We start from the raw sequence: 19,335 nt of genomic DNA, 5'->3' as shown, positions 1-19,335 counted from the left end.
AAATCCAATTAAGTTGAACTGAGGCCTGATGGTGACATCAAATAATTATGTTATCTCCCTTTTGTTTTTTTAAAAATTGCTTATTTTCAGTCTTACTGCTTTGACCCTACAAAAATCCTTATTACTTTTTATATTTCCTTTTGTATTTGAGCCCCTGAGATTGCAATCCTTGGTCATTTCACTTCTTTTTAAAGTTTGGTTTCTGTTCCAGAGCAAATTCCGTGACTTGGAATCCACACAAAATGATGGGGGTCCCTCTGCAGTGCTCTGCCCTGCTTGTTCGAGAAGAGGTAAGCCTCTAAAACTCTGAATGATCTCTTGTTGCCTTCAGACTTTTGCCTTTTCATATGCTGATTCTTCATAATTACACCACAGCAGATACATAGATTTGTAAGGAAGAGAACATCTGAAACCAAAAAAAAAGAAAAGAAAAGAAAACTTTTTGACTCGAATTGGAATAAGCTCCATAGTAGCTGTCCAGTAGGAAAAATGGATGTGTTTAAATCCTCTTTGCTCGAAAGAGTACGAAGTTGCTTTATAGTGAATCTGATCCTCACTCCATTTAGAATAGACAACACAGGAATATAAGAATTATTGTGTGGAATTGATAAAGGCCCAGAATTCTATTTCCACAATAGATGCCAATGGGAAACCCACAAGTAAATCATGAGTGCCGTAACACTCTCCTTAGATTCTCTAGACTGGAGACCATACATACAGGTAGTCTTTGCTTAATGACCATCTGTTAGCAATGGTTCGGACTTATGACAGTGCTAAAACCCCGATTTGCAACTGGTCCTCATACTTACAACTGTCACAGCATCCCCACAGTCACGTGATTCTGAATCAGGCGCTCGGCAACTGGTTCACATTTACAACTGTCTCAGTGTCCTGCAGTCACACGATCACCCTTTTTTACCTTCCCAGCCAGCTTCCAGCAAGCAAAATCAATGGAGAACCACATGATTCATTTAATGGCCATGTGGCTTGCTTAATGGCTGCCACAAAAATGGTCATAAAATTGGACTGGATTCACTTAACAACCACATCGCTTAGTGACTGAAATTCCGGTCCCAATTGTTAAGCAAGGACTACCTGTAGCTATTCATGCCTGGCTTCATTGGATGATCCCCCAGGTGTTGACATTAAGAAGAAATCATTCCTCTCTCCAGATTCTGCATAATTTTACACACTTTTGACATGATCCCTGTACTTGCCTTATTCAAAAACTGAAACTTCCAGACAATGTGAGCATTTCTCTTGGAGAGTTTCTCCTGCTCCTTGACCATTTCGCCTGCTCTTTTCTGTACCTTTTCCAACACAACAAGTAGCTTTTTAAGATGCGGTGACCAGAACTGTACAGAGTATGTCTCTTCCTTTTTAAGGGGCTGATGCAAAGCTGCAATCAAATGCATGCTTCTTACCTCTTCCAACAAGATAAACACTATGACCTCTCTTATGACACTGGAGACAAGGCATTGCAATGTGGGCGCCATGTTGACGTCTTCAAACTATGGCTGATGTGGCGGGCAAAGGTGAGCATTTATACGATTGGGGGGATAACCGGAGTCCAGATGAGGGATCTCAAAAATGCACTAAGCAAAAATGTTGAACTTGAGAGATAAGACCAGGAATGGTGATTTCCTTGGAATGTTCTACAGGGGAGCCCTTGTTACGCCTGAGACACCACTTATAATGCTACTTCTTTTTAGGCACAGTACACTGAGAACAAGGGACGCGGTGACGCTGCGGGTTAAACCGCTGAGCTGTCGATCGGAAGGTCGGCGGTTCGAAACCGCGCGGCGGGGTGAGCTCCCGTTGCTCGTCCCAGCTTCTGCACACCAAGCAGTTCGAAAACATGCAAATGTGAGTAGATTAATTGGTACCTCTACGGCGGGAAGGTAACGGCGTTCCGTGAGTCATACTGGCCACATGACCCGGAAGTGTCCTATGGACAACGCCGGCTCCAAGGCTTTGAAACGGAGATGAGCACCGCCCCCTAGAGTCGGACACGACTGGACTTTACGTCAAGGGAAACCTTTACCTTTACCTTTACACTGAGAACATCATGCATAAAGCTGTATGTGTAGGAGAAGTTGTGTTTAAAAGGGTTTTTTTTTTTTTTACATCTGATGGAATTGACCAAGTAAGCTCAATCAAAAATTTAAATTTAAATTAATGTAATTAAAATCAACAAAGAATTAATTGTACGGATTTAAGTATTTCATCAAAAAGGTACTCACATTCATGAATATTTAAAGACTTTTTAAGAAGTTCTAAATTGAGTTTAGAGCACAAGCAGCTGAGTTTGTGCAAACAGTGGTCCACAAATTAACCTTTTGCTGGCCACAATCACAATGAGTGAAGGCATTAATTGCAGGTGGCCTCTATTTCTCTCCGCCCCTCTAAGCTTCATTCCCACAAGAAAATTTAGCAGCACAACATTAAAAGACATTTTGTTCAGCTGCATCTGAAAAGTGTGCCTACCCTTCCTAAAAAAATAAAAATTAAAAAAAGATAGTGAAGTGAGGAATGAATTTTTAATAACCACCACTACCAATGGTATGAAGACAGACTGGAGGGTATGTAATATATAACATATTAGGGAAAGGATAATATACTAGGGAAGAAGAAGGCAGATTTTACTACTGTCGGCATGTGTGATGGAATGTGAGGGCAACCTTGGGGAACAGAGGAAGAGGTGCTGCCTAGGGAATGATCAGATAAAAGGAAAGGGAATCCGAGAGAGGGTAACGGTCTAAAGAATAAACTTAGGAAAGACCCACCCTGAACACTCGAGCAATAAATAGGGTGAGAGATTTGTACTTTCAGCCTTACAATAAAGTAGAATTAGCTCATCTGGTCATGTTTCCTGTCTGGTTTACCTGGAAGGGCTGACAGCATGTAATCGATTTGTGGAAGATGGTCTTTTTCATTAGGGATCCTAAATTTAAATCAATGGGAGCACTCATCGCTTCTTCACCATTTCCCAAGGAAGAGTTAAAAGAAGAGGGTGATGGGGTTCTTTCTAAACTTACATGCATAATCAATTATAGGGTGGTTTTGAGTTCTGTTGCTTGGAAGAATGTAAAAAGGTACTTGTGCTTTAGATTCCAAATAAGGAGAGACTTTGGGGAAACAAAAGTGCCTCAACCCCCCTTCCTTTTTTTTTTTTAATGGCCAACAGGCCCATCCAGGGTTACCTACAGCTAAATCAAGAACTGGGTCTGATTTCTAGATACCATTTCCCAATTTCTTTGACTCATGCTCCGTCTCCAAATTCTCATGGTATTCCTTGGAAGGGAATGTTTTTGTACTGGGGAAAACTTTGAGGCCAAGGTCACAATACAGCCCCAACCCTGTTTCTGGAGTCCCAAATTCTAACTACAGAAAATGGATAGCCATGGTTCCCTGCGATGTCAAAGCAGGAAACACACAACTCTAGCATACCTTTTAAAGTAGGTGTAATGGGAAAGAAATTGGGGACACAGTGGCGCTGCGGGTTAAACCGCTGAGCTGCCGAGCTTGCTGATCGGAAGGTCTGCGGTTCGAATCCGCGTGACGGGGTGAGCTCCCGTTCTAGTCCCAGCTCCTGCCAACCTAGCAGTTTGAAAACATGCAAATGTGAGTAGATTAATAGGTACCGCTTTGGCGGGCAGGTAACGGCATTCCGTGTAGTCATGCCGACCACATGACCACGGAAGTGTCTACGGACAAACGCCGGCTCTTCGGCTTTGAAACGGAGATGAGCACCGCCCCCTAGAGTCGGACACGACTGGACTTAATGTCAAGGGAAACCTTACCTTTACTAATGGGAAAGAAATTGGCAAAATGTGATGTGGGGTGGTGGAGAGAAAATTGTAGGTCTCCCTACATGTATGTCATATTATCACCCTGCCCACTACCTAATCATGCTACTAAAATATTGAGCCCTTGCTCCAAATCATGATTACCTCAATGCTGCTATTGATTCCTTTTAAATCTTCAACCATTCCTGTGTTCTGACTTTGCCATTGTGCCTGCTCCTCCTCTTATCCTACCAACACGTGATTTTTAAAAAGAATGGTGAAGGCAGCATTTTTGCTTCAGTCTCCATTGTGCTTTGGACAAGTCAAAATTGTATGTTGGTTGCTAAGCAACCCTTCTTAGTCCTTCTGCACTGCAGCTTGGAGGTAAACGTGAGCAATCTCTTACATAAGACTTCTGTGAGAAAGAGATAAAAGCAGAATGTTGGGAATAACAAACAATAATACTAATACATTCACATTTTACCAGGAAGAAATTGGGTGTCACTTTCAAGCTTAGATCCTTTGATGTCATGCAATTATGGCTGTCACCCAGCTCGTGCTCGTTGGCAGCGCAATTATGACGCTTTAATCAAGCTAAAAGCTTTTGGGAAACAGAAAGGTTTTTGTTGTAGGAATTCTTAAAACCAGATGTGGCAAAACTGTGATGAGAACACCTGCTTCCACTTTAGGCAGCAATTAGGATAAGGCATATTTTTTATTGTAAACTGCCCAGAGTCCCTCCTCTGGGTGGTTTACAATTAAATATTTATTTATTTATTTATTAACAAATAATTACTAAAATAATTAATAAATAAATAAAATATTATTGAAGTGGAGAAACTAGTTAAAAATCTGTTCTTTTCTGGGGCATATTTGTAAGAAATCTCAAAGGACCACTGCTTTGGCAGTTTGAAAAGGGGTTGCCAAATAAATACTTCCTGCATAATTATTCCAATTTTTCTGGCACAATTCCCTTAAAAAAGCAGATTCATCATACTAAACAGCAATAAATAAATAAGTAGCATTTGTTATAGTGAGCTTTGCTCCACCACTGTCTATTCCATCCTCAAATCGTTCCCAACACATGTTAGATCCACCCTAAAGTTACCTTCCTTTGTCTTCACTATCTGCATAATGAAGACACTTCAGCATGATGTTGTCTATGTGCTGGTGAAAGCATCTTCAGCCCCTCATCATTCAGCCAATTCAGAGAAGACAAGTCAATCAGTGTTCACTGTCCTGGGATCATCCTTGCCGATCACCAGCTTCCAGCACTCAGTGAAACCAAGTGTAGCATTTCTTCCCCTTTATTTATATTAGCATAGCATAGCATAGCATAGCATACTACATTACCTTACATTACATTACACATAAAATATATTTATTGATTGATTAATCAAATGTGTATCCCACTGCAATCAAAAGACTCTCAGCAGCTCACAAAGTTATAAAATACAATAAAGTATGAAAACATAGCCATAGAACCAATAAAAGTCTGAACGCAGTGCATGGCATCAGGCTCCAAAAGCTCTCTAGAAAAGCTTTCTCTTCAGCTTTATTTATTATTTACATTTTATTTTCCCTTTATTAACTTAATTAAACAGAAGAGAAAAAGAACCAAAAAGAAATCACTAAAAAAGGGGGGAAAGGAAAACACCACAAAAATTATGTATATGAGGGCTTCTCATACATGTATGTACGTATATACATTTTTACGCAATAGTTTCCAAAAAGAATTCTTCTATTTTGTATAATTGTAATCCATGTTTGTAAGCAATTTATTCATATGTCATAAGTAACATCAGGTCTTCACTTCACTGACCAACTGGGGCCATAAATGTATCTTTCAAAGGTTGAAGGACAAGTTTCTTAATAGGAAGGATTGGGAGTATCCATTTATGTTGTTGAGCTGTCAGTTTCCATGTGATAAGTACATAGTTCAAAAGAATTAGCCATGTCTCAAAGTAAAATTAATATGTCTAATTACGTTTTCCCAGAATATAATAATTTTAGGACACCACAAAAATTAATGGTTTAATGAAGCATTATTCTCATTGTGTTTCCAATGACACAATGATTTACTCATTCCTTTTCTATACAAATACAATGTGGTCCAGTTAGTCCAAAATAGATTTTGCATATACAGATAGTCCTCACTTAACGACAGTAATTGGGACTGGAATTTCCATCGCTAAGTGATGCAGTCATAAAATGCAATGTCGCATGACCATGCCGCTTAGCGACAGAAATTCCAGCACTTCCAGTTGCCATTGTTAAGCAAATCACTGCAGGTTGTTAAAAGAGTACATCACATGGTTGCCATTTGCATCCTACTGCTGGATTCCCCATTCACTTTGCTTGTCGGAAGCTGGCAAAGAAGGTTGCAAATGGCGATCACGTGACCACAGGATGCTGTGATGTCATAATGAGGACCACTGTATGAGCTTACAAGAAGTAATCATGACTTTTAATAGCATATTCTAATGGTTAAAGCAACAGGCTAGGAACCAGAAGACCATACATACACATACATACATACATACATAGACAGACAGACAGACAGACAGACAGACAGACAGATATATATATATATATATATATATATATATATATATATATATATATATAGGGATGCGGTGGCGCTGCGGGTTAAACTGCTGAGCTGCCGAGCTTGCCGATCGGAAGGTCGGTGGTTTGAATCTGCCTGATGGGGTGAGCTCCTGTTGCTAGTCCCAGCTCCTGCCAACCTAGCAGTTCGAAAATATGCAAATGTAAGTAGATTAATAGGTACCGCTTCGGCGGGCAGGTAACGGCGTTCCGTGTAGTCATGCCGGCCACATGACCATGGAAATGTCTACGGACAAATGCCGGCTCTTCGGCTTTGAAACGGAGATGGGCACCGCCCCCTTGAGTCGGACACAACTGGACTTAATGTCAAGGGAAACCTTTACCTATACCTATACCTATACCTATACCTATACCTATACCTATACCTATACCTATACCTATATATATATATATATATATATATAATGCTAATGAATACAGGGTGTTCTAGAAACTCTTAATAATACAACTTAAACTCTCACTACATAATAAATACAAATAGTTAATATATTCAGCATTTTTTAGAAAAAATGTGTGAACAGCATTGCATTTTAAGAGATATTGTCCACTAGATGAATTCAAAGGGAATGCCTTTTCAAAATCTAAATTCAATATGTTGGATCCAAGTATGCTTAACTATGGCATACATGACATGCTATCCAGGAAAGAGAAATGCAATTTGGGGCAAGTCTGCTACTCCTTCATCAACCATGGCAGCCTTTTCTAAGCTGGGGATGTCCAGATGTGATGAACTCATTGCCATGGTAATTGTAATGTCACACAACTACTGGGAACTAGATTGGAGAAAACAGAGCTATAGAAATGATAAAGGCAAGAATGTAAAATCTCCAGTACACATGGCACATTGTGGAAGACCATCATGGACGAATAATGCATAATTACAACCTTACCATGATCACTTAGCTTTGTTCTTATTGTTCAGTGAAACATTTGTTCGAGGGAATTCAAAATAGTTGTAAAAGATTTACGATTAACCTTATCCTCCCTACAACAACCCTGATAAAAATATAACCATAGATTGCTATTAATTTTTAGGTGGTGAGAAATTTTATTGATAGCACTGGGAATTTCTTTTATAGTAATAATGGCAGAGTAAGTTTCAGTGGGACCATAATTGGGGAAGAAAGAGTTAAATATCTGCATTTCATATGCTTTGATCGTAACAGAGTTTCCCCTGTGGCTACTGTTATGTTTTAAAAAGCATACGTAACATGTAGTGACACATTTAACCTCAAGTTTAATTTGGGCTTATACTTTGCATTTTAATGCATCAACCAATTTTTTTAAAAAAAAATGTGTGGCTTGTATACCTATTCATGCTATTTTTTTCTTTCTTTTGTTCCACAGGGCACTATAGGATTTGAAGCACATATTGACAAATGCTTGGAACTGGCAGAATACCTATATAACAAAATTAAGAACAGAGAAGGCTATGAAATGGTGTTTGATGGAAAGGTACATTTTTATTGTAGTTTTGAACAGCAGGTACAGTTTTGGCTGTATAGTATACTCTACAGTGTACAGGTACAGTGACCTATGAGAATGCACCAATGGACTCTCTTCCAAGTAATCATGCATAAAATTGTGCTCTGGAGATTTTCTATCAATATATTCATATTTGCTTGTTAATTATTTGACACATTAATACCCCTTCAGAAGTTCAAGGCAGCGTACATCATATTCCATCCTTCATTTTTATCCCCACAACTCCAAGATATAGGCAAGACAACAATGTGACAACCTCAAAGCTTTGTGGCTTAGTGGAGGTGAGAACTAAGGTTTCTCTAGTTCTTGCCTAGCACTCTAACTAATATCCCTCACTGTTTAGTTATTGATAGATCTCAAATGTTATTCACAAGCAGTTGTATTTAGATGGACTGAGGTGAGAGACCTGGTACTATAGAGGTACTTGTCAGCTATGAGAATGTTTGTCAATTAATCTTCATATTACAAGGAATCAACACTAAGGGTCTCAGCCAAGAATGACTATACTTATACATGAAAGGTTCTCCAGAACATGCCAGGTGGGCATAGATAATTGGAGATAGGGGGTTCCTCAGATAACCAGGCCCTGTTCCATGACTACCTCCCCAGGTTCTCAGTGGGCTAATTCTCTGGTCAGGGAGGGCAGTGGAAGTTCAGAGAAACAAACTACATTTCAGAAAGTCAAATGTCATCCTGAAGTTAATTATTTCAGACTTTCTTTCATGCCCATCAATGCAATATATATAAACAAATGCTTTTATAATGTAGCTCTATCCATCTGTTTCCAGACGGGTAGCCATATTAGTCTTCTGCAGGATCACAACAGAGAATTCTATGGCCTAGAGTGCATGCATCTGATGTAATGGACAGGGAACCACAAACACGTAATAATAAATCAGCTAATTTTTAATGTGTCATAAAATTACCCATCAGTGTGCCCCGGAGTAAGTGTTTTGAATGTGGATGATGTCATCCTCTTAAGAAAGCAGATACTTGGAGTGATGCATGATTTCCCCAGCATAACTTGCAAAAAACATTAGTAGATTCATTGATTACAATGCTAGTGATTCTTACTGTGCTGCACCAAAGTCAATAAACAAGAAAAACACTTCAACTGATCACAATCATAGGAAAAGCAACCCCAGGGTAAAGTGAAAACACGATGCTTACTGCAATTAAGCTGTTTTTCAAATATAAGACATTGTTGTTCTTCCATTAGCCTCAACACACAAATGTTTGCTTCTGGTACGTGCCTCCCAGTTTACGGAACACAGAAGATAATGAAGAAAGAATGAACCGTCTTTCAAAGGTAAAAAAGAAAGAAAATAGAATGAGAGAGAGGGAGAGAATTCTATTTCTGCTATGCAATTTGTAAGGATATCCATCTGTATCTGGGTGGTCTCTCACAGTCATCAAATCCCTTCTAAATAGAGGGAAAGCCATTACCGGTTAACTGATCAGCCTGCACAGTTTATGGAAGATAGGGCTAGCTCCTTATTCTCAAATGAAATAAACTACAGTATATTTCCATTACTCCCTGGCCTATTAGTGGCAGTGGAGAATGAAGTCAGACTTTCATAAGTTCACAATGAAGATTCAGGTTAAATTCATCTTGAAAGGTACTCAATTTCCTGGTACTTATTCTACAAATGTTTGGCCCACAATTCCTCATCTCTGGCGATTGAACAATCAGGCTGGGATTAATGGGAACTGAAGTTAAAAATCTCTAGAGGGCACAAGGTTTTCTACCTCTATGCTAGATGTTACTGAAGTAAACATGTTTTGGTGAACAGTATAGAGCAGAGATTAGCAACTTGGTGATCAGAGATGCTGGGTGCCCTTCAGACTTCTCTCAGATACCCTTGAAACTCCCAACTTGAAAAGAATGCTTAAAATACTTTGACATCTTCCATGAAAATGCTGAAACTTAAAGGGTTTTTTTTTTCACTGACATGTAAAATCCCACCAAAATTTTCTGAAGTCTCCAGGCTATTAACATGAGGTGGAATTTTGGTGCCCAGGATTTTAAAAGAATGCCAACCTTTGCACTAAATTTTAGTGTTATGGGAGGAGGTCTTCTGGACTTAGTGATTTTACAGAGGTGGATTGCCATGACATGGTAACATCTATTAATTTATTCACCTCAAAAAGCAGCTGTAATGAATTTGAAGAGCTGTTCATTCTGTTGAATACTGCTGCACACTCATGCCAAAGTCCTTCCCTGAGTGCATCATTAGTTCCATCTTTTGTTTGGCCAAGAGAAGAATCAGAAGGAAGCGACTGTACAGTGTTGATTTGCTTTCCATGTTACGTCTTTGAAGGTGGCACCAGTAATTAAAGCTCGAATGATGGAGTATGGTACCACTATGGTCAGCTATCAGCCCCTGGGAGACAAGGTCAACTTCTTCCGCATGGTTATCTCCAATCCAGCAGCAGCATACCAAGACATCGATTTTCTGATTGAAGAAATAGAACGCCTTGGGCAAGATTTATAATCCTTTAATCTGCCAGATCCTTCTGAAGCACCTCTAGGTAGACAATTAAGTTGTCACAAACTGTGGTGAATGTATTTGTAATTTGTTCCAAAGTGATTCTCTTTCTATATTGTGGCGTCAAAGTAGAGTATAATTCAAAATCAAGAACATTGCTCCTTTTAAAAAGTCTTTTTCTCCCCTCTGAGTTTGCAAACACCTGTTTTCCAGGAAGATAGTATACAAAAGGCTGCATTTTTGCATATCAAGCATACATATACGTTCACAATCCCATCCTCCAAAGATCAGCGTGATTAGTAAAAGTGGTTCTTTTTGTTAAAAATAGCCAATAGGACAATGGTTCCCAAATGGCCACAGATTGTGGGGCAGCATAAAAACAAAATGCAAAAATGCATATTAAAATTAAGAAACTTTTATCTTTTTTTTTTACTCTATTAGAACAGAATTTCTAATTTACATGCAACATTCAGATGTACTTAAATACGTCTAATTTTACAAAAGAAATATATAAATATATATATTAAAAAAGATCCTATTTTGTAAAATACAGATTTTTTTATTTTATATGGGTTCTAAAAACTGCAGGGGCAAATAGTAATATAAGAATAAAATAAGATATTTTATTTTTCCTTAGATGAAATGCATCAAATGTTTAACAGTGCTTCTTTTGAGATATAAACCCACATAAATTCTTAAAAAGAAATGTCTGTTTTACATGTCCTTCTATCTTGTACATCTCCACAGTCTAGTACTGCAGAACCTCAAGAGATGTCTGCAACTTTAAGCAAACAAACCGAAAATAACAGTGAAATCACAAAATGCTGCTATTCCTAGCGATATTTCCCGTATGGCCTGGCTAAGTAAAAGTACAATCATTTCAGACTGCTACCAAGAGTAAAGTTAGGGTTGCATTTGGAGTCTTCCCCTAGAAAGGTTGCACTTCAGAATAATTACTTATATTGCTAATATTTCTCAGAGCTACTAAAGAATATATGAATTTTCTTATAACAGGTTCTAAAAAAGCCAGCCCACTGGTAAGGAACCTTGTTATAGTTCAAGTAACAGCAAAGATCAGCAGCAGGGTCCAGGGATTGACAGTGGGACCCCTTAGAGAGACTCAAGGTTGAAAAGACATCCAGTGCTGTTGACCTCTGAAGGCAGCACAGTTGGAAATAACTTGTACTTGCCATGTGATATTTGCTATGACCATGTCTCCTTTCAGAAGCTGGGTGCTAATGTCCCAGCAGACCTATGTGGTCTTATGAGGAAATGACATGTTCAAAACATTTAATACATTTATTTGAACTTGGTTTACAACACCCAAGCCCCTATACAGTTCCTAACTACTATTTACACCACTCTTAGAGGTCAGAACTGGCCTAGGATAACAACAAAGAGATTAAACTATAAAGCAGCAAATCTCTGCTTTGGACTTTTTTCTAATATAAGTTGTAAATGGACTCAGCCATGCTACTGAGCCTTAGGCTTGTCCCCTAACGACCGTATGGGAATACTACTACCAGCCTACCTTATAGAGTGTTATGGAATTACAAAATATAATGGAGTGCTATTTAAATACCAATGTGTGGTTATGATAATCAGTATTCTATCCACTGTTCATATACTTCTCTTAGGGAAGCATAATGAAGGTCCATCTAATTTTTAATGGATGCAAGATCAGCCATACTTTAGGCAGTTTTCCTTAATGCGATGCTTTCCAAATGTTTGGACTGCAATCCCCATCAGTCTTAGCCATATTATGGCCAGTGGTTTGAGATGATGGATGTTGCATTACAGAACATCATGAGGCTACCACATTGGGGAAGGCTATCTTGGAGGAAATGAAATCTGTCATTCCTCAGTTTCATGTCCTGGAACAGTTTCCAGTTACAACCCTGACTAAACATTGGGTTTTAGCTTTAACTAAAAAGCAACATGGCCACCTGGGTTTGTAAAGCAATATTGTTTTACACTCTCTCAAAATACTTGAAGATACAAATGCAATGTAATATGATTTGACTGAACATATATAACTTTGCATAATAGTGGTTCATTGTAACCTTGCAAAATAGGAGAAAAGAGATAAAACTGTGTCTGTTGTTGTGCTGCCTTTTGAATGATCTTGCTGATTTTTTTTTCCACCTCAGGCTGAGGGCTGCGCACTTTAGATTTCAAACTGTACAGTGTTGCCAATTGACATATATTGCTATATAAGCTTGTACAATATATTATGAAATGTTCTTATATGTGTTTGGTAGCAGTATTGAATCTAGATATTGTAAGAACTTCATCCCTTCTAGTTTCTCTATTGCTTACCTGCTTTAGACCATGATTCCCTCCACACTGGCTGATTCCTACAAATAGTGTTTAAATCTAGACCTTAAAGCTTATGTGCTGAAGAGTTTATGAGCTCTTCCAGTGTGATCTAGGCCAGCTTTCTCCAGTCATGTGTCTCTGCACAGATGCCATTGGGCAATGCAGAACCTCCCACACATAAGGGCTTTCCCCCAAATCAGCTCTATGTTTGCATTGGAAAGGAGAAGTCAAAGCATCTCTATGGATCAGGACTTTGAGTACCACCTATCAAACACTGTTGTTAATGCAATCTCTCCTCAGAAGGTAATAATGTAAATTCCACTGGAGGGAACAGACCACTGGCAGGAGCACTTTGAGATAATGTAGCAGTTCATTGGCTGGATTGCAAGTCACCACTAATGTTCCTGTTGCCATCTGATGGAGACAGTATAGGGGTAGTGGAGATGGTGACTTGTAGCCTGGACTGCATCCAATTATAGTTGGTCTAGATAGAACTTTGTTGTTCAAGTCCAAGTTCTACAAATGGTGTTTTCATATGGACAATTCTAACAAGATTTTCTTTTTCAAGTTAACTCTGTCTGTTGCATTTGGGGGAACTCCACAGCAACCTGTTTTCCCTGTATTTGATTAAAGTATTTTATCTGTGGTGTCATTCAGAACCCAAATAAAAGCATAAAATGTGGTTGTCATGTTTCTGTAAAGTCTGCCTCTCCTGTTCCCCAGCTTTCATTCTTGGTTTGAAAGCTCATAAGAACTAGTTGCATCTGTTATGCAATCTTTCAGCAAAAGTCATGAAGACAAGAATGACTTCTTCCAGCTGTCCCTGCTGTCATGCTAGTGCCTGAGCACTGGCATTGGTAAGTCATGCACTCTTAAATGTGATAAACCCAAAAGTAATAGTATTCTATTGTCACAGCCTCTTGAAGATCCTCTTGTCTATGAATAAAGTGGCTAGCTCTTTTATTACCTTATATTTTATCAAAACAGATACATATTTTCCCTTCTTTACAAACAGGTGGGTTTCTTGAATTGATAATCTTCCTTTCCAGATGTCTTTTTCAACAGTTGCCTAATATTGGTAGAATATGTGGTCAAGGATAGGCCTGTAGCCTTTTCCATTCCACATAACTGGTACTACTCCTCCCAGGCTACTCTGTGCAGCATTGACCCTGCCAGATTTATTGTATCACTTTATCATCACCACCATCTTATATTCCACCTTTCTTCCTTCAGTGGTATCTCCACACGACATTTGTGATGTAGGTTGGCCTAAGAGATAGGCTATCTTTTTCCAACACACTAACCACTCTTAGCAATGGTTTACTCAACCCAATATTGGGGGTTCATAACGTTGGAAGTTTTGGCAAATCCAGCATGCCTCATTAACATGTAAATTAAGTTGCCCTAAATGCAACTCTGAGGAAGCTGTTTGTTGCCACTCCCAATTCCTGTTTCTCTCTCTCTTTTCTCCACCCAGGGAGAGGCAGCATGGATGCTGCTCTCTTCATTAGGGCCATGTGCTTGGGCCTTAATGAGGGATTCTGCCCCTTTCTTTCACACACCTCTTGGCAGCTGTAGAGCTGAGAGTTTAGGGCAAACTAATTAGAAAAAAAGAAGAACAAAGGAACTTCATCTTTTCCACCAAGATAGATGTAGCAGAAGCAACAATGAATAAAGTCAGTAAGCTTCTTTTTACTTCTTAACCTAATATGTCCAAGCGTGTGATTCTTTATGCTTGGGAGGACTGAATGTGTAAGACCAATAACCTGTGTTTCTCTGGCATGCTCACTGAAGCTATCTAAGATAGTTTCTTTTTCTGTGCCAGCTTCTAAGCTGTGTTATAAACTCTGCTCCATTTCAGTGGTTCTAGCAGGCCGCTGAATTTGGCTTCACATACAACATATTGAAGCGTAAACTAATTGCCTGGGATGAGTATGCAGAATACTTAGACTACAATGTGGTTGGCTTTTTTATGGTTCACTGCATTGTGCAAACCCAGCCAGTCTCTAAACTCTACTCAGCTTATAGCACAATCACTGACCCAAGTTAGCAAGTGACTCCAAATACTGGAAATTCTTCAGATGGACTTACATAATCTAAGCATCCTGTGGTACACTGAGTAGCAGCTGCTGCAGAGTTCTGTGGGTCAAAGTACAATACTTGGGTTGCAAGTCACTTGGTAGAGCAGCAAAAAGCAATGCTCATCCTCCATTTCATGGTCAAGGAATACAGGACCCCAATCCACTTGACATTTTGGCATCAGAGGGAGGAAGAACCATAGGCCCATATCTCACTCCATGACAATAAAACTACAATACTGTATTGCATCATTTCTAACTCCTTCAAAGGCGTAAATATACCCATGATCTTGCTTGAAGTGGTTTTCTTACTCTACTGACAACAAACTGCTTTGAGCCTTTGGAATTGGTATATGAATTACAGAAAGATGTTTGGTGAATAGCTGGTGCAGCTGAGAGTTAAATAAATAAATCTGTGGTTTGGGGTGGCTCTTTTTTGTGGTGGGGAACAGAAGTACAGGTTTGGGACCTGGTCCTAAATTAAACCAGTATTATCTAAAGCATGTGCACAGCCTTAATTAGCCCCTTTCAGGATAAAAGGGTAGAAATCATTACAGCTGTTTTGAAACAGCTTGAAAAAAGAGGGAAATGGAGGTGGTTATAAACGGAAGCATTAGCTGGGCAGTGACTCACAGCATTCTGTCTGTGGGGCCTACCATCTGTTTGCTTCCCTTTCTCTCAAACCGCTCCAGTTGCCAAGTCTAATAAAAAGAGGAAAACAAAGCAATATTGACCACATATGAGACAGCTGCAGAATCTCCTTCAAACTGAACTTCTCTACCATGAATATACTCACATCACGGTGCTCAATTGGCCAAGTGCTATTTAGTTGTAAGCACACCTTGGCTCTGATCCAGATATTTGCCTGCATCAACCTGCCCAGCACAACATGAGATGGTGGCTAGAGCAATAGCAAGGTTATTTCTTAACTTGGCACCATCCAGATGCTGGGAACAGAACCTCTATGAGAGCATAATGCAGTGTTTCTCAACCTTGGCAACTTTAAGATATGTGGACTTTGATTCCCAGAATGGCTGGCTGGGGAATTTGGGGAGTCAAAGTCCACATATCTTAAAGTTGCCAAGGTTGAGAAACACTGGCATAATGTGACAAGTCAGTCCCTCCTGCCCATTCTGCTGAAAATGCTTGTTTCCTAAATTCTATGATGATTCTGCTGGGTGGGAGGAAGATGGCGCTCCATCCTGGCTACATCTTTGATTGCCAAAGTTTGCCAGGCCCACTCCAGACAAAGGCACGTGCATATCACATCTGTATTCTGCCATCCTGCCAAACCCCATGTACCATTCCTAACATTCAGGCTGTGCCAACTATTGCTGTTATAACCCAAGGGGCTCCACCCCCACACAAGAGGTCAATATCAGCAGCCTTGAAGAAGTGCAAGAAAATCTTGACAGGAATCCTCAACACAACCTAGTGAGATTGTTTTGTCATGGTAAAATGCTAAATGTTGGGGAGGGAGGAAAACTGGGGAGGTCAGAGGGAAAGGAAGGAACAGAGTATCCCAGAACAGAGAATGGCTGAACAGGAGCATGTCATAAAGACAATTGTTATCTACAGGTAGCATCATGTTATTCTCCATAGCTGGTTAGTCCATGCCTGCAGTAGCCAGGCTGAGCCTGTTGGGTGAAAGGTGGGAGGTCTCAAGCCCCCTCTCCCAGAAAATGCATGTGCGATATATGGAAGAAAAATGACAAAGCTTTGATTGCACTGTCATGACCACCATCTTTACTTTTTTGATCACATCCTGTGGATACTCCTGGCCAAAAAAGAAGTTGATCCTCCCTCCCATCCAACTTCTTTCATATTATCCAATCTTAAAGCTACTGTTTAAATTTATATTAGTTACAGTATATAAAATTGGCAGCAGCTAGGGAAAACCTTGGAGAGACTTAGCAATGTGTTAATGACTTATCCATTTAACTATCTGCAAATCATTGCATCCACCTGCTAGCCAGCTTTAGAAATGTACAGTCCTCCTGGATCCATAGTAATTTCAACATTGATTTTTATATAGATATTGTCTGTCAATTTGTTATGGATTTTACTATGAATTTGTCTAATTTCTCCTTTTAAAGGAATCATATCAATGAGTTAAATCCATCTGTTTCTTTTGCCTACCCTAAATTTATTCTTGAGTAATTCCATTGAATGGCCCCAAGTTCTAGCCCTGGTTTTCAAACCTGGATTCCAAAATGTTGCAGGATTATAAATTTATCAACTTGGCCTTTACCATGTTGGCTGGAAGTTTCAGGGAGACAAAAATAGATTTCTTAGACCACAGCTTTTGAATGGGAGTTGCAGCCAGCAACACCTGAACACCAAAGTCTGAGAAATGCCCATCTGCAAAGTTTTAAGTCATTTCATGTGTAGCTTGCTTTTCTTTCATAATGAAACCAAAGTATGTAAGCAGTCTTGCAGGTAGATGCTGACCAAACAGAACTTCAACAAGTTCGCTTTTAATCCAGAAAAGAAATGTCCGAGAAGGTTTCTTGTACAATTTAAGAGAAAGCATGCATTCTTGGATCCTCATGTCTTCCAGAGGGAGCTTTAATTAGGAGATTAGTAATCCATCCCAAAATGTAAACAAAAACCAAGCAAGTGCATTTTCCAGCACATGCAATCTGTATGTGGATTTTAAGTGTTCTATGCATTACTATCCTTATTTTTTTTTTTTTCCATGGGTGTTGCCCTGTTCTTTTTTGGCCTGACTCACCAAATAAATATGGCTTCTTTGATTCTGGCTTAATGCACTGTATGGACCTACCCACTGTGGTGTGTAAATTATGGTTTGTGCCATAGTATGTTGAGTGAGCCCAGAGAACTGTGATTTAATCAATAAAACCATGGTTAAACAAACCCCAACTTAGCACATTGTGTGAATCAGACTTTTAACAGTCTTCCCTAGCTTCATGCTCTCCTTCCAGGTGTTGGCATGTAAGGTACCTTCCTGGAAAAAAAGTGTAAAAGAAGGTAATTTATGAGGACTCAGTCAAGCAAAGCTTTATGGAAGAGGGAATTTGAAATAGGTCCCCTCCATTCTCAGCAATTATAGGCATTTCAGAATATAAGCATATAAAATGAATAGAAAAAGCCACCATCACGGACAGACCCTTACAGTTTGATGGAATTTCATAATAAATCAGAACTGAAAACACAACCTTATGTATGTGTGTGTTCATGAGTCCATCCCATATGATAGCTAAACAGCCTCACAAATTATTCCCTGACAGGCAGGTGATAAATCATAGCACTTAGGAGAAATGGCAAGTGATTCCATGTCTCATTCTGTCCTTGTACAGCACCTCAGACAGAAGTGAATTATGAAACATTAACTTTCTGGATACCTTCCATGTTCCATCTGATACTACAGCTTCTTGTTTCTTCCCTGCCAGCAATTCACGGAATCATTCACTTTAGGACAGGGTGAGGATGGGCAACCACTGTCTCTTGTTGGCTTGGTTCCCACAGTTCTGTACAAATGATCAGTTCAGGGTTCTGGCAGGAGCAATCCGTCCTTTCCTTGGTTGGAGAGAAAGGGAGAAACGGGGAGGGGCAAAGTAAGTGGGCCACTTGCTCTGAGTGCTGGCTTCATCCACCATGAACATCATCCACCATGTAAAGGAAATGCAGCATTTGACAAGAAGGAAGTTCTTCCCCAGCAACTATCCAGGGTCAAGTATGGCTAGGGGCTATACTTCTGGACTTTTCTGGCTTCAGAAGGGGCATATACAAGATGGTCCTGTGTAGCAACTAGTGACTCTTCAGATGGTGTCAGAGGTTTGTCCCAGAAGCCATAAAATCACTTCTGAGACTTCTCCTCTGTCATGGGTTATAAAAGAGGGAGGGGGGTTCACTAGTTACTGCTTAGGAAACCAGAGACATCACTAATGACACAGCGAGCTGGAGCCAGGCTGTTGTGGCTAGTGCCTTATCAGAAAACGGACGCTGAAGAATGCAGCTGGAAGTTACGTTGTAAAACCAAAGCAGTTGTAAATATACAATTTCAAAGAAAGGTGGGAGGACAGGGCAAGAAAAGGAGGGAATTGGGGAATCTTATTCACTTGAGTCTTTGCATGGATAGGGGACTGTATCTTAAAGTAAAGAGAATCTTTACTGAAACCTAAAGGACTTCAAGAGAGATTTCTTGCCATTAGGATATCTGAACCCACAATCCTCACAGATGGATAGCTTGCGGGGCATTGAAAAACTGAGTTGCAGACAAAGCCAGCCTACCTGTCCATAGTGGTCCAAGATACCTGCCATGGAGAGTAATTTGTTAAGATATTGCTGGTGGCTCTGCTCAGTTCCCACACAGGTGAAAAAAAACAGTAATGGTAGGTGATCACTCCCTGAATGAAAAGCTAATCTAAAATCTTTGCAGAGAGATACACAGCACAACCACTAGATCAGTGTTTCTCAACCTTAGCAACTTTAAGATATGTGAACTTCAAGGCTGGCTGGGGAATTCTGGGAGTTGAAGTCCACACATCTTAAAGTTGCTAAGGTTGAGAAACATGCACTAGATAG

The 19,335-nt window shown here is 39.7% G+C and overlaps 1 protein-coding gene across 1 annotated transcript in view; it reads left to right on the top strand.

Annotated features, from left to right (window-relative positions):
* GAD2 (glutamate decarboxylase 2) overlaps positions 1 to 10,758 on the top strand; it is a 55,640-nt gene extending 44,882 nt beyond the window's left edge. Inside the window, exons 12-16 of the mRNA XM_063301922.1 lie at positions 212 to 290; positions 1,386 to 1,535; positions 7,764 to 7,871; positions 9,121 to 9,210; positions 10,223 to 10,758. Coding sequence (XP_063157992.1) covers positions 212 to 290; positions 1,386 to 1,535; positions 7,764 to 7,871; positions 9,121 to 9,210; positions 10,223 to 10,396 — 601 coding nt within the window. The 3' untranslated portion in view covers positions 10,397 to 10,758. The remainder of the gene's footprint in view (positions 1 to 211; positions 291 to 1,385; positions 1,536 to 7,763; positions 7,872 to 9,120; positions 9,211 to 10,222) is intronic.
* The last annotated feature ends 8,577 nt before the right edge of the window (positions 10,759 to 19,335 follow it).

The sequence above is a fragment of the Candoia aspera genome, chromosome 4 (assembly GCF_035149785.1).
Source record: "Candoia aspera isolate rCanAsp1 chromosome 4, rCanAsp1.hap2, whole genome shotgun sequence".
Lineage (NCBI taxonomy): Eukaryota > Metazoa > Chordata > Lepidosauria > Squamata > Boidae > Candoia > Candoia aspera.
The sequence above is the reverse complement of the archived record's forward strand: the minus strand, read 5'-3'. Positions and strand labels throughout refer to the sequence as shown.